The 14,423-nt window shown below is 56.4% G+C and overlaps 2 protein-coding genes across 4 annotated transcripts; both read left to right on the forward strand.

Annotated features, from left to right (window-relative positions):
- Positions 1-9,536: 9,536 nt before the first annotated feature.
- LOC111527560 (prothymosin alpha) lies at positions 9,537-13,859 on the forward strand. Of its 3 annotated transcripts, none has more exons than XM_023193938.2 (5): positions 9,537-9,782; positions 12,359-12,430; positions 12,885-12,981; positions 13,414-13,487; positions 13,763-13,859. In XM_023193938.2, exons 1-5 carry the CDS (start codon positions 9,738-9,740, stop codon positions 13,808-13,810), a joined length of 336 nt encoding a protein of 111 aa, XP_023049706.1. In that variant the 5' UTR covers positions 9,537-9,737; the 3' UTR covers positions 13,811-13,859. The 3 variants fall into 3 exon arrangements, with proteins under 3 accessions (XP_023049706.1, XP_023049707.1, XP_023049708.1); XM_023193939.2 differs by having other exon boundaries at positions 9,538-9,782; positions 12,888-12,981; positions 13,763-13,856; XM_023193940.2 differs by lacking the exon at positions 9,537-9,782 and adding an exon at positions 11,944-12,020 and having other exon boundaries at positions 12,888-12,981.
- Positions 9,828-11,802, forward strand: LOC111527559 (prothymosin alpha). Its single transcript, XM_023193937.1, has one exon. It carries the CDS (start codon positions 11,208-11,210, stop codon positions 11,691-11,693), a length of 486 nt encoding a protein of 161 aa, XP_023049705.1. The 5' UTR covers positions 9,828-11,207; the 3' UTR covers positions 11,694-11,802.
- Positions 13,860-14,423: the final 564 nt, after the last annotated feature.

A 14,423-nucleotide genomic window follows, 5' to 3' on the forward strand; every position in this document is an offset into this window, starting at 1 on the left:
CTCCATTTAGCAAGTGGGAATGCTGAGATCATGCCAGCAGCGAAGTGGATGAGAAGTGTCTGCTCAGTGCTATTTTTTTTTTTTTTTTTTGAGACAGAGTCTCACCGTGTCGCCCCAGGCTGGAGTGCAGTGGTGCGATCTCGGCTCACTGCAGCCTCCACCTCCCGGGTTCAGGCGATTCTCCTGCCTCAGCCTCCCAAGTAGTTGGGATTACAGGTGCCTGCCACCGTGCCCGGCTAATTTTTGTATTTTTAGTAGAGAGGGGGTTTCACCATGTTGGCCAGGCTGGCCTTGAACTTTCCTCAGGTGATCCACCCTCCTCAGGCTCCCAAAGTGCTGGGATTACAGGCGTGAGCCACCGTGCCCGGTGAGATAACACTCTTACAGCATCTAACAGCAAGAGGCTGGCATAACCAGGAGAAAGATGCTGGCAGGGGCCATAAATGACCACAATTTAAGGTAGGACTATACTTGTCAGGCCCCAGGAGAACTCGTTGAGGCTGAGGACAGCTCAGGAAGCTCTCAGTCCAGGTGCTGATTGGCAGCTTTCCCCTCGGACTTCACATGTGGGAAGGGCGCCCACCTTGCCTTCCCCTCCCTGATGAGGCTTCAGTTCTGGGTGATGCTGCATCCTATTTTGAGGTTTTCCTATAGAATTGTTCAAGTGAGATTCCTCCTGTGAGATTCTCAAAAAACATTTTGGAGGAGAGAATGTTTCTCAAAGGACCCTAAGAAATCTCTTCCCCTTCTAGAGACGCTTGCTCTGCCGGGAGCTAGAAAGGAACACATCTCCATGCTCTGGACCTGATTAGTGACCCTTACCTCAGGGGCAGCTGAGAGCCCTCCCGGGGCGTCCTGATCCTGGGCACCAGCTCGGTCTGTGATCTACCTAAGCCCTTCAATTCCCTGGCTCTGCAATGTGCAATCCAAATGCTCCCAGTATCTTCGTAGCTCCGTCACCCTGGGTTCTCGCGGCAAAGAGAGACGGATCTCAGTGGGAGGCTGGTTTTGGATGGAGGGCCACAGGGACTCGTGGTCTTACTGGTGGCTAAAAATTTCTTCAGAAATGTCGTTCTTTGGCCGGGCACAGTGGCTCACGCCTGTAATCCAGCACTTTGGGAGGCTGAGGCAGGAAGATCACTTCAGGCCAGGAGTGCGAGACCAGCCTGCATAACATACGGAAACTCCATTTCTACAAAAAATTTAAAACTTAGCTGGGTGTGGTGGTGCGTGCATGTAGTTCCAGCTACTTGGAGGCTGATGTGGGAAGATCACGTGAGCCCAGGAGGTCGAGGCTGCAGTGAGCAGAGATTGCGCCACTACACTCCAGCCTGGGTGGCAGAGCGAGACCCTGTCTCAAAAAAAAAAAAAAAAAAAAGAAAAAAAGAAAAGAAATGTTCCCAGTGTGTGATAAGGAGTGAACTAGTGAACTAGTATGAGCAACATGTCCCAGTTTGCCCAGGAGTTTTTCTGGTTGTGGCACTGAGAGTCCTGCATCCTGGGAATCCCTCAGTCAAACAGGGACTGTGGGTCGCCCGCCTGTAGCCCTGTAGCCCCCTGCGGCAGGAGGAGGGTGAGCCAGTCCGAGTTGGTGGTGTGTCCTCCCCTCGCCTCTGCCCTCTGCTCCTTTCACCTTTCTCCCCGAACAAGGTGGGGAGATTCTCTGCCAGGGGAGAAAGGAAGGTAGAAAAGACCCATTTAAGATGAACAGAGAAGATGTAGTGAGCCGAGATCGTGCTGCTGCACTCCAGCCTGGGTGACATAGTGGGACGCTGTCTCAAAACAAAAAACAAACAAACAAAAAAACCGAGCTGGGCACGGCGGCTCATGCCTGTAATCCCAGGGAGGCCAAGGCAGGCAGATCACATGAGGTCGGGAGTTCAAGACCAGCCTGACCAACATGTAGAAACCCCATCTTACTAAAAATACAAAATTATCCCGGCACGGTGGCGCATGCCTGTAATCCCAGATACTCAGGAGGCTGAGGCAGAAGAATTGCTTGAACCCAGGAGGTGGAGGTTGCGGTAAGTCAAGATTGCCCCATTGCACTCCAGCCTGGGCAACAAGAGTGAAACTCCATCTCAAAAAAATAAAAAATAAAAATAAATAAAAATAAAAAAATTAACAGACAAGGGGAAAGAGTTAAGTGTCAGAATGTCACAGAGCCTGCCCTCCTCACCCTCACGATTATCAGAGCTCAGCCTCCTGGCTTGGCACGGGCACACAGATCCTCCTCAGGGCCTACTTGGGCCCCCTGGTCTTCTGGGCTCCCACGTGGGCCGCGTGGCAGGAAGTCACATAGTGGTGTCCAACCTTTCCTCTGGTGCAGCGCTCTTGTGGGCATTCACGGCAGGGTGCCCAGGTGTGTGCCTGCTCACGTGCTCCCCCAACTAGCACCTTTCCCTGCTGTCATGCTGCTGGGCCCACCTATTCACAAAGTGGAACCGGAACTTAAGCAAAACACCCACGGAACTCGAGCTATGCAAATTGGTGCACACACACGGAGGGATCCAGGGAAGACAGCCAGGAAGTGACACAGGCAGGCAGAGGATTCCTGGAGGGATCTGAAGGAGCACGTGTACAGGGAGTCAAGGACTGGCACGATGGCCTTTTACTGTCCAGGGGCAGTGGCGTCGTGCACACTGCACACTCACCTCTCCCAGCCTCCTTACCTAGGCTCATGCCTAGGCTCCACAGAACTTGGCATCAGTTTGGGGGCAGGCCTGGGACATTAAGAGACATTTCCCACCCTCTCCCTACCAGGTAGGAACCTCCCAGGGCGGCCAGACCTGTGTGGGTACCAGGAGCCAGGTCTCTGGCACAGCTCCCCAGGAAAATGGGCAGGTCTGGGCGTGCTGAAGGAGCAGGCGTTGGGGGCTCTTACGCAATCCCAGCCAGGCTCACAAGGCGGGAGGGTTGAAAGGCTCCTGGCAGCTCCCCAGGCCCTTATGCCTGGGTGAGGAAACCACAGCCTGAAACTCCTCGGTTTCTGAAGGGCAGGAAGGCGGGAGTTTTTGAGACCTGCTCCACTCTGCTTGCCTCCCAGACTCTGTCATGCCTTTGAGGCCAGAGGGGCCGCCAAGCATGTCGGGCACCAAATCACAGGCTTCCAGAAACTAGAGAGGCCAGTGCCCTCACTTCCCATTGAAGACAGAAAGAACTTGCTGAAAACATTGTTCCTTTGTCCAGAGTCCTACAAGCTCTGTAAAGCCAACCCACTTAGGTACAGATGGCAGCTGGAAAATGGGATGCAATGGTTTCCCAGATGTGTTGGATGCTATTTTAAGCACTTTCTGAATATTAACTTATTCAATTTTTACAATAATCCTGCAAAGTAGTAACTATTATTGTCTTCTCTTATTTATTTATTTGTTTTTATTTTTATGTTTTTTAAAAATATGAAGTCTTACTCTGTTGCCCAGGCTGGAGTGCAGTGGCATGATATCATACCACTGCAACCTCCACCTCCCAGGTTCAAGTGATTCTCCTGCCTCAGCCTCCCGAGTAGCTGGCACTACAGGCATGCGCCACCATGCCCGGCTAATTTTTGTGTTTTTAGTAGAGATGGGGTTTCACTATGTTGGCCAGGCTGGTCTCAAACTCCTGACCTCGTGATCTCCCTGCCTCGGCCTCCCAAAGTGCTGAGATTATAGGCATGAGCCACTGTGCCCGGCCTCTCTTTTTGATTTTTAATTTTTATTTATTTTTATTTTTTATTTTTTGAGAAGGAGTTTCACTCTTGTCACCCAGGCTGGAGTGCAGTGGTGCCAACTTGGCTCACTGCAACCTCCGCCTCCCAAGTTCAAGCGATTCTCCTGCCTCAGCTTCCCTAGGAGGTGGGATTACAGGCGCCCACCACCACGCCCAGCTACTTTTTGTAATTTTAGTACAGACAGGGTTTCACCACATTGGCCAGGGTGGTCTCGAACTCCTGACCTCAGGTGATTGCCCGCCTCGGCCTCCCAAAGTGCTGGGATTACAGGTGTGAGCCACCACATCCAGCTTATTTTTATTTATTTTTATTCTTTTTCTTGAGACGGAGTCTTGCTCTGTTGCCCAGGCTGGTGTGCAATGGCGCAATCTTGGCTCTGCAACCTCCACCTCCTGGGTTCAAGGGATTCTTCTGCCTCAGCTTCCAGAATAGCTGGGATTACAGGCGTGCACCACCATGCCCGGCTAATCTTTTGTATTTTTAGTAGAGACGGGGTTTTACCATGTTGGCCAGGCTGGTCTCGAACTCCTGATCTCGTGATCTGCCCGCCTCAGCCTCCCAAACTGCTGGCATTACAGGTGTGAGCCACCGCGCCCAGCCTATTTTTTATTTTTTATTTTTTTATTTTTTATTTTTATTTTTTATTTTTTTTGAGGTGGAGTCTCGCTCTGTCGCCCAGGCTGGAGTGCAGTGGCCGGATCTCAGCTCACTGCAAACTCCGCCTCCCGGGTTTACGCCATTCTCCTGCCTCAGCCTCCGGAGTAGCTGGGACTACAGGCGCCCGCCACCTCGCCAGGCTAGTTTTTTTGTATTTTTAGTAGAGACGGGGTTTCACCATGTTAATCAGGATGGTCTCGATCTCCTGACCTTGTGATCCACCCGTCTCGGCCTCCCAAAGTGCTGGGATTACAGGCTTGAGCCACCGCGCCCGGCCTATTTTTTATTTTTTAAGACAGAGTCTTGCTCTGTTGCCCAGGCTGGAGTACAGTGGCACCATTATGGCTCACTGCAGCCTCAACCTCCTGGACTCAAAACAATCCACTCACCTCAGCCTTCTGAGTAGCTAGAACTACAGGCACATGCCACCATGCCCGGGTAATTTTTAAAAAATTTTTTGTAGAGATGATGTTTCGTCATGTTGCTGAGACTAGTCTCCAATTTCTGAGCTCACACAATCCTCCTGCTTAGGCCTTCCAAAGTGCTAGGAATAGAGGTGTGAGCCACTATACCCGGCCATCCTCTCTATTTCTTAGAGGAGAGAAAGTAACTCTCCCAATTCACAAAGCTAGTGTATGTCAGGGCTGGCATTTGAACCCAGGCAGTTTAAAAATACATTCTGTCTGATCTTTTAGGGATCAAGCAGATTTGTGAGATAACCAATTAGAAATATGGTGTAAATGGCTTTAGGGGAAGGCTTAGTTGCAAACTGAAGTGCCCACGGGGCCAGGCAGATGAAATCAATGTGTTATTCAGGCTGGTCAGGGAGAGGCCTGTGGGCCATCTGGACAGTGTGACGCCCAGAGGTGTCCCTGTGAAAATTCCCCCAAAACAAGCCAGGCACAGTAGTAAGCATCTGTTGTCCCAGCTACTCAGGAGGCTGAGGTGGGAGGATAGCTTGAGCTCAGGAGTTGTAGTCCAGCCTGGGCAACATAGCAAGACCCCGTCTCAAAACAAAACAAAACATGCCTGGAGGCCATATGGGGCCCCTTGCTCACAGCAGCTCTAGCCCAAGCCCACTGTATCTCAGCCTGGGGTCAGGAAAGCAGGCCTACCAGGGCACACCAGCATGTCCGGGGGTTTGAAGGGTAATGCCACAGAAGTGCCTGACCTCCTATGTAATAACAAGGCATGAGATGTATCAATGAGTGGAAGTGACAGTGGACAGGAAGAACAGTCCGTTCAGAAACAGCAAGAGTGGGCCGGGTATGGTGGCTTACGCCTGTAATCCCAGCACTTTGGGAGGCTGAGGCAGGTGGATCACTTGAGGTCAGGAGTTTGAGACCGGCCTGTCCAACATGGTGAAACCCCATCTCTACTAAAAACACAAAAATTAGCTGGGCGTGGTAGCAGTTACCTGTAATCCTCGCTTCTCAGGAGGCTGAGGGATGCAGGAGAATCACTTGAACCCATGAGGCAGAGGCTGCCATGAGCCAAGATCATGCCAATGCACCCCAGCCTGGGCAACACAGCAAAACTTAGCCTCAAAAAAAAAAAAAAAAAAAAGCTTGGCACCTGGCACGGTGGCTCACACCTGTCATCCCAGCATTTTGGGAGGCCGAGGTGAGCGGATCATGAGGTCAGGGTTCAAGACCAGCCTGGCCAATATGGTGAAACCCTGTCTCTACTAAAAATACAAAAATTAGCCAGGCATGGTGGTGCACGCCTGTAGTCCCGGCTACTTGTAAGGCTGAGGCAGAAGAATCGCTTGAACCCGGGAGGTGGAAGTTGCAGTGAGCTGAGATCGCGCCACTGCACTCCAGCCTGGGCAACAGAGAGACTCAGTCTCAAAACAAACAAACAAACAAACAAACAAACAAAAAACAGTAAAAGAGGTGGGGAGCTATCTGTTGCTGAAGGAACACAGTTCTTCATAGCCTAAATAACTCCACCACTATGAGCTGTCAGATACCACACTTCTGGGATGAGAGGGAAGTCCATGGGGGCAACTTCGCCCCAGGGCTCATCTAAAGATGCAGATTCCTCTGTTTTAGGACTTAGCTTCGGCCTCATCATTGATCCAAGTCCCTTGCTGTAATCCCTAGGTCTGCTTTTTTTGATTTGTTAAAAGGAGGGTTATATCAGAAGTTGAACCTGTAAATGTGTTGATTTTCAGTTGGTTTTCACCTACATAAACATCAGTTTCATATGGTTCAACTCCGTAACTGTCCTACCCACGTTGTACATGAAAATGAAGCATGAGCCAAAAGCTCACTGCATGTACACAGCGGGCACTCAGTGAGTGGGAAATTTAAGTGGTGGTTCTGGCACCAGATGGGCATGAGCCTTCCTCACCCACTTCTAGCAAAGCCACCTGCATGAGAACAACGTCAGGCAAAGCAGTTCTTTTTCTTTTTCTTTTTTTGAGAGAGAGTCTCATTCTGTTGCCCAGGCTGGAGTGCAATGGCACGATCTCGGCTCCTGAAACCTCTGCCTCCCGGGTTCAAGCGATTCTCCTGTCTCAGGCTCCCAAGTAGCTGCGATTACAGGTGCGCGCCACCAGGCCCGGCTTTTTGTATTTTTAGTAGAGGCAGGATTTCACTATGTTGGTCAGGCTGGTCTCGAACTCCTGACCTCGTGATCCATCCACCTTGGCCTCCCAAAATGCTGGGATTACGGACGTGAGCCACCGCGCCCGGCCAGGCAAAGCAGTTCTTAGAGGGAAATTCACATTCATTAGTTCCTCCTGGGTGTTTGACCTTCCCGCTCCCACAGCGGCCTGAATCTGTAACTGTCAAGTCTGGTTTTCAGCTGTGGACACATAGGCCACTACCCGAAGGCCACCATCCAGACTAGGGGGAAGCCTCGATTCTTAGAGGTGGCACAAACCAGGCTCTCACCGCATCTAGGTTTTGTGGAAAAAACAATCCCCTCGAGGGTAACTGGAACTTCATGGACGGGCCGCAGGTGCAAGGCGCTCTGTCTCCCTGTTTACGATGACGCATAATCCCTCCAGCTCTGCGAATGTGACACAAAGGAGCGGGTCACGGTGGCTGAGGCCAAGGAGCCCTTCCTCTCTGTGACGGGCGGCCCCAGGTCTGCGCGGCAGTGAAGACAGACTGGCAGTGGGAGTCAGGGGACTGGACAAAGAGTTGAGATGCGTGGTCCTCGAGAACAGCACTGTGGGAGTCCCCTGAATTGCGGCGCGCCCGTCCAGAGGAGAATGCCACCTCTAGCCACTGGGGCGCCTGGGGGCAGGGCGGAGACCCAGGGGGCGTCCCTTCGCCGCTGCATAGGAGGGCGTCCGCTGGGCAGCTGGGGTTGGCGCGGTATCCCCGCCCTGCCCAGCGTCTGTCCCACGTTTCCTCAGGCTAAAGTACCTGGAGCCCGGGCTTCTTCCTAAAGTAAAACTCGCCCCGGAAAGGCCAACAGTCCAGCGGCCAGAAAGGCACCTGGGAACAGGGATGCAGACCTAACCCGTGCGGGAGACGGGGTGGCGCCTGGCACTGCGCGCCTCTTCCCCGCAGGGAGAGTGCGTGCTAAGCTCAGCAAAGCCCCGTTGTGGAGATGGAACCATGTCGCCCATTACCTAATGAAACCGAGAAGGGAGACTCAGTCTCTCTTCTAACCCCGAGCGCAAGCTCTGCTGGACTTGGCATCGTCCGCCATCCACGATCCCACACTCCGGGTTTTCCTCATTCCCAGTTCGGCTGCACCGGAGAGACAGACGGCAGAAACTGCCAATGGAAGGACGCAAAGCGTCAACTTTGTGTTCGCCCGCCACTCTCGGCCAATGTGCGCTCGTCTCTCCGGAGTCCCGCCTTCCGTGTCGGGCGCCCCCTTTTGGCAGCACATGGACGAACCCTACCACTCGCCATCTTGTGTGTGGCACAGGTAAATTTCTGGACTATCTTTCCACCTATTCTGGTCTTTTTTCCCACACAACCGACTTCTTAGTTCGACAGCCAAGTGCGGTGGCGGTAAGGCTGGCGTAGCCAGCTGTTGTCGGATAGCCCACGTGAGCTAGATCGCTACGTCACGCCACGCTTGCCGAGCCCGGCGCCATCTTGAGTGTGGCGTCTTGATGCTCCACTTTCTCGGGGCTCCGCATGGTTCTCTAATGGCCCCCCAAATTTCAGGCAGTCCCCAAAGATTAGCCCAATTGGCTGAAGAGATGATTATTTTCCCCGAGTAACTCTGTAATGTTCATGTGTCCATCGCAGTCCAGCAATGGGGTGGGAGAAGGGTAGACTCGATGACCCGGCGGGTCCCTGGAGGAGGCTGCCCTGAAGCTGTCGCGACGGCAGTGACCGCTCGGGACAGACCCTAACTAGAGCCCTAGATTGAGGGGACCGCTACGCCGTGCGGGACCCGCGGGCTATCCCACTCGAGGGACATCGCGCATCGAGTCCCCTTGATACATGAATCCCTCTGTGTGCTTGACCCGGTGCCTGCTTGTCGACTGGCTTGGCCGACGGACGCCGGACCTGATGGTGGGCAAACTGGGTCGCCTGCCCACAAGACTGGGGTGCCCTGCCCCTGGGCGGGCGCGAGGATATGGCAGAGGGACGGGGCGGCCCAGGTGCCCGGGTCTCGGCCTCGGGACCACGTTGCTCGTCGTGGGGCTGCCGTCCACTTGCACTGGGACAATCTTTGGTCGAAGGCGACCAGGCGCGGGGGGCGGGTACCTCCGCGGGCACTGCGCTGGGCACCGCCCGGGGCGAGCGCGGCCCAGCACCCCGCCGTCCCCTCCCCCGCGCTGGCAGCCGTCGTGCGCCCGCCGCCGCCCCCTCTTCCCTCCCCCTCCTTCCGAGCAGCCGCGGGGAGGGCGGGAGGGAGGGGGAAGGGGGCTGGGCGGGCAGCTTTGCCGCGCTTTGGCTTTCTGCGTCAGCAGCCCCAGCAAAACAGCTGCGGGAGCGCGCGTCCGGAACGCGCTCGCGCACCCCTCCCCCGCGGACTCGGCGCCGCTGAGACCCGGCAAAATCAGGCCTTGAATGACAGTGCGACCGGCGACTGCGCAGCGCGGGACGCGCCGGGGCACTGCCGCTTTAAGCACGCTTGTCCATTGTTCGGAATCGAGCCAATGAGCGAGCGCCCGCTCCCTGCGCTCAGCCAATAGCGGCCGAGCATGGGAAGCCGAGCGCCGCCCACTAATCTATATTAAAGCTTCTGGCGCCGCGTGAGTCCCCCACTGGCTGCTCTGAAAAGCCATCTTTGCATTGTTCCTCGTCCGCCTCCTTGCTCGCCGCAGCCGCCTCCGCCGCGCGCCTCCTCCGCCGCCGCGGACTCCGGCAGCTTTATCGCCAGAGCCCCTGAACTCTCGCTTTCTTTTTAAATCCCCTGCATCGGATCACCGGCGTGCCCCACCATGTCAGACGCAGCCGTAGACACCAGCTCCGAAATCACCACCAAGGTGAGGCTGGACGCCGCCCGCCCCCTCGGGGTCCGCGCGCCGCCGCCCGAGCGGTGTTTGGCGCGCAGCAGCTGGACTGCCTCAAGCCCGCTCTTGCTCCCTCTCTCGGGGAAATGGCCCGCCCCCGGCGCGGTGCCCTCAGGCAGCCCACTCTTTGTGTGGTGCGGGGGAGGGGGCGGGAACCGCCGCGGGCAGACGTGATGCCCGTCGGGGAGTGGGCCGGGCGCCCTCAGGGGCCGAGGGCTAGGCGCGGAGGCCCGCTCACGGCTCTCGAAACTCGTCTGCGACCCGTGTGAGTGGCGGCGGGAGGGGAAGGGCCTGTCTGGGGGTCGCCGGCCCGCCGGGCGCACGGAAATAACTTTGAAACTCGAGCGCGTTGGGAATCGGAAGTGCTGGGGGGCGCGTGTTGGGGCGCGGGCCGGCCGCGGGAAGTGGCGGCGAGCGCCCGCCGGCCGCGCTGCTCTTTGTTCGGCGCCAGGCTGCCGGTTTCGCGCCCTGCAGCGGACCTGAGGTGGTTTATCTGGACTAAGCCCCGATAAGGCGGATGGGGCGACGGGCCGGTTGGCCGCGACGTCGGCAGTCCCCGCGGAGATGTGACGGGCTTATCCGCTTTGGGCGCTCTGGGAGGCGGGGGTGGGCGCCCTTCGAGGTGAGTGCGCCGGGAGCGGCCGCCCAGCTTCAGTCATGCACCCGCGGTGCCGGGCTTGGCTGAGGAGGCGAGAGCCCACGCGCCGCAGGCAGGAAAGAGAAAGTGAAGCACGGCGTTGGGGCGACGATGGGCGCCCCCCGCGGCTGCCCGGGAGTACCGTGTGCGCCGCAGCTCGGGGCGACGCGGGCCAACACGGCGGCCGCGACAGGCCGATGGTAGGGTCGAACGGGGGGGGCGCCCGGGCCCCGTGGCTGGTTCATCGCCCTCGGCTGTGAGGTCCTGCGCGGCTGGCGCGGCTCCGCTCCTGTTGTCGGCGCCGCCTCGGTCCCACTACCCGCCCTGGGTAGCGTCTCCGCCCTCGGCGGGAGTGCAGCGCTCTCAGACTGACTGGCTTTTTCTTAATCTTTCGGCTCTCGTCCGAGCCCCTCGTGCCCCTGCGGGGATTGGCGCGAGTCACCTTGGCGTCTCCTTAACTCTTGTGCCCCTGGCGTCACCTCTGGCTCTCCCAGGGGCGACTTCTTGGCAGAGCGGAGCTCGGGCCCCGCATCTCCGTAGGGGCTCTCAGTGACCCCTTCTGGGCTCAGTCCGGGAACCAGTTTGTTGGGGGAGAACACCTTCCCCATTGCGGGGCCTGGGTGTTCGATTTTCTGTGAGGCACCGAAAGGTGACTTTCCGCGAGGGCGATGAAGTAGCCCAAGAGGCGCATCCCCGACGGTCTCGGACCTAAGCAGCCCGGCGGACTTCGGGGCGACCTCCCGCGGGACTTGGCCCGGCAAATGCAGACATTCGGGCCTGCCGCGGTGGCGGCAGTGGGGCGTCGAGTCGAGAGGCCAACCGACCGACGCACCACCCGCGCGCTTGGCACTGTGCGCTCTGCCTATCCGCCCGAGTCTCCAAGGCAAGGGACGCACTCGGCGGCCCCGGGCCACGTGCTCTCTGCGCGCGGTGCGTGCCGAGGCCCGCGCGCAAAGCCCGCCGGGCGGGGGATGCGCGCCTGCGCGCCGCGACCTCCCTGCCCCCACAACTCCCCGGGACTTTGTCCGCCAGGGGGCGAGAGCGGGCGGAGCTGGGGTCCGGGGAGCGGGGTGGGCCGGACGGAGAGGGCCGGCAGGTGGCCCGGGGCTGCTCGCCGGACAGCGGCCGAGGGGCTCCCGCAGGCCCCGACACCTGTTGGTATTGGCGGCTGTGTCGTGTGGAAAAAATTACCGGGCGCCCCGGGGCGGTGCTGCCTTTTGGATCCTGGGCGGAGTCCCACTCGCTAGGTGCGGTCGGGACCCCTAGCCGTCGCGGGGAGGCCGGGACTTGGTTACTCCGGCGGCAGGCCCCGGCCTGGGGCACCGCCAAGCAGCGGTTTGCAGCCTCTAGGAATAGCGGTCGGATTTGGGGGTCGGTATGCTTTGGTTTTTTCAGAGACCTGACCTGGCCGGGGCGGTGCGGCCTCGCGGGCCTTCTAGGCTGTCGCGCCCGTGGGGCCCTCCCCGAGCGCAGGCCCCTCCCTCCTTGCCTTATTTATTTCTGGGACATAGCCTGCCACCTTCTTAGACGGCTCGAGGGGCGGGTTCCTTGCTCTTGGAAGCAGGCTGATGGGCGTGAGTGTCCGGGGCTCATCCACCCGGCCCGACGGGTTGGGGCTGTGGCGCCACATGGCTCCTTTCCTAGGAAGCGCCAGGGGGCAGTGGGAACCGCCACTGGGGCCGCTGTAGCGGGCCTTAAAGGATGGGAAACCCGATCACAGATGCCCCCACCGGCCTTCCTTTCACCGGACCAGTGGGAGAGGGACCGCAAGGACATTAGGCCCTTCTCTACGTGTCGCGTGAGACTCTTAATTTGGGATGGACAGAACAGACCAGTAGTTCTCAGCGCCTTTGCTTACCCTGGGGTTGCTCGGAAGACTTACTGGTTACTGGTTCCTTCTTCCCTTTTGAAGGACTTAAAGGAGAAGAAGGAAGTTGTGGAAGAGGCAGAAAATGGAAGAGACGCCCCTGCTAACGGGAATGCTGTGAGTGTCCGCCTTGCTCCTGAGCCCTGGCAGCTACCGCCCCGCAAAGTTTTTCCTGTTCTACTTTAAACATATATATATATATATATATATAGCTTTGCACAGTGGCAGTATCGTAGCCAGTGAGCTTTACCCGAGGGGCGAATATTACTAATTAAATGTTTATAAAAAGCTTTCAAGCAGCACCTGAACAAGAATAGGTTTAGAGGAGCTCTGGTAGTCTGAGTTTGGGCTTGTCCCAGGGTGGGGAAGCCCTTGCCCTTGCCTTGGGGCAGTTAATGTGCGGGGTTCATGATGGAGCCTGGAGGGTGTTGACTGGAGAAAGGCCTCTGCGGTGGGCTTGGCTGGGCTGTAGATGTAGCTGGCAGCCTCTGGTGGGAGACTGGGCATCAGGAGCAACGCTCTGTCCATCCCTGGGCCAGCTGGTAAGGAACGTGGTCTGTTTTCTGTCGAGGAGAATGAGGAAAACGGGGAGCAGGAGGCTGACAATGAGGTAGATGAAGAAGAGGAAGAAGGTGGGGAGGAAGAGGAGGAGGAAGAAGAAGGTGATGGTGAGTAGCCTTGTTTGTCTTCCCCTTTTCAGGTACTTCCTGGCCTTGTCTGGCAGAAGGGGAAGGAGTTGGGGCTCCTGGGAGTGGGACCATGGTACTTGGGGCCAGTGGACCACATGACCGTGGGCACCCACCTGTAGAGTCAGCTGTGCCCATGCCCACTCACACTCACTCGCACATCTGAAAGTTTGTTTCTTGAAGCTCTGAAAGCCACAGATCTGTTGGGTTGGCTTCTTGGGGTGCAGCTGCTTGGGCCTCTGTCCTCTGGAGATTCCCACCTGTGCAGTGGGCATGGATGGGTGTCCTGATTGGGCCCAGTTGCAGGCAGCAGAGGCAGGGCAGGGACCTTGCAGGCCGCCACATCTTCCTCGGGATTTCCCCAGGAGCCACAGTAGGAGGGAAGTGTGGTTTACCTGGCCTTTGATTCTCTAGGTGAGGAAGAGGATGGAGATGAAGATGAGGAAGCTGAGTCAGCTACGGGCAAGCGGGCAGCTGAAGATGATGAGGTGGGTTCTGGCTTGAGAAGAAGCGGGATTTGCCATCTGGGTCTTCCCACCTACCTCTAGTGGAGGGACTGTTTGTGACTTTGTAGGTGGCCACTGTGTGGTCCTGAATCCTTAAGAACAGGAAGGAACAGGGCTGGGCTCAACCTCCCAGAGCAAAGGCCTTGGGCTGTGGAGCTGGGGGTCCCTGGTTCTTGCTCTGCCTGTGGGAGCTGAGGCAGTGGGCTGGATAGGGCCCCTGGGGTTGGAGGGGCCTTTGACAGTCTTTCTCTGCCCAGGATGACGATGTTGATACCAAGAAGCAGAAGACCGACGAGGATGACTAGACAGCAAAAAAGGAAAAGTTAAACTAAAAAAAAAGGCCGCCGTGACCTATTCACCCTCCACTTCCCGTCTCAGAATCTAAACGTGGTCACCTTCGAGTAGAGAGGCCCGCCCGCCCGCCCACCGTGGGCAGTGCCACCCGCAGATGACACGCGCTCTCCACCACCCAACCCAAACCATGAGAATTTGCAACAGGGGAGGAAAAAAGAACCAAAACTTCCAAGGCCCTGCTTTTTTTCTTAAAAGTACTTTAAAAAGGAAATTTGTTTGTATTTTTTATTTACATTTTATATTTTTGTACATATTGTTAGGGTCAGCCATTTTTAATGATCTCGGATGACCAAACCAGCCTTCGGAGCGTTCTCTGTCCTACTTCTGACTTTACTTGTGGTGTGACCATGTTCATTATAATCTCAAAGGAGAAAAAAAACCTTGTAAAAAAAGCAAAAACGACAACAGAAAAACAATCTTATTCCGAGCATTCCAGTAACTTTTTTGTGTATGTACTTAGCTGTACTATAAGTAGTTGGTTTGTATGAGATGGTTAAAAAGGCCAAAGATAAAAGGTTTCTTTTTTTTCCTTTTTTGTCTATGAAGTTGCTGTTTATTTTTTTT

Source organism: Piliocolobus tephrosceles, chromosome 11 (genome assembly GCF_002776525.5).
Source record: "Piliocolobus tephrosceles isolate RC106 chromosome 11, ASM277652v3, whole genome shotgun sequence".
In the NCBI taxonomy this organism is placed as follows: Eukaryota; Metazoa; Chordata; class Mammalia; order Primates; family Cercopithecidae; genus Piliocolobus; species Piliocolobus tephrosceles.

Coding starts and splice junctions, on each gene's coding strand:
- LOC111527559 (XM_023193937.1), top strand. CDS start 11,208: ATGCAGACATTCGGGCCTGCCGCGGTGGCGGCAGTGGGGCGTCGAGTC.
- LOC111527560 (XM_023193938.2), top strand. CDS start 9,738: ATGTCAGACGCAGCCGTAGACACCAGCTCCGAAATCACCACCAAG. Junction 12,431..12,884: donor CCCCTGCTAACGGGAATGCT/GTGAGTGTCCGC, acceptor TTTTCTGTCGAG/GAGAATGAGGAAAACGGGGA. Junction 13,488..13,762: donor GGGCAGCTGAAGATGATGAG/GTGGGTTCTGGC, acceptor TTCTCTGCCCAG/GATGACGATGTTGATACCAA.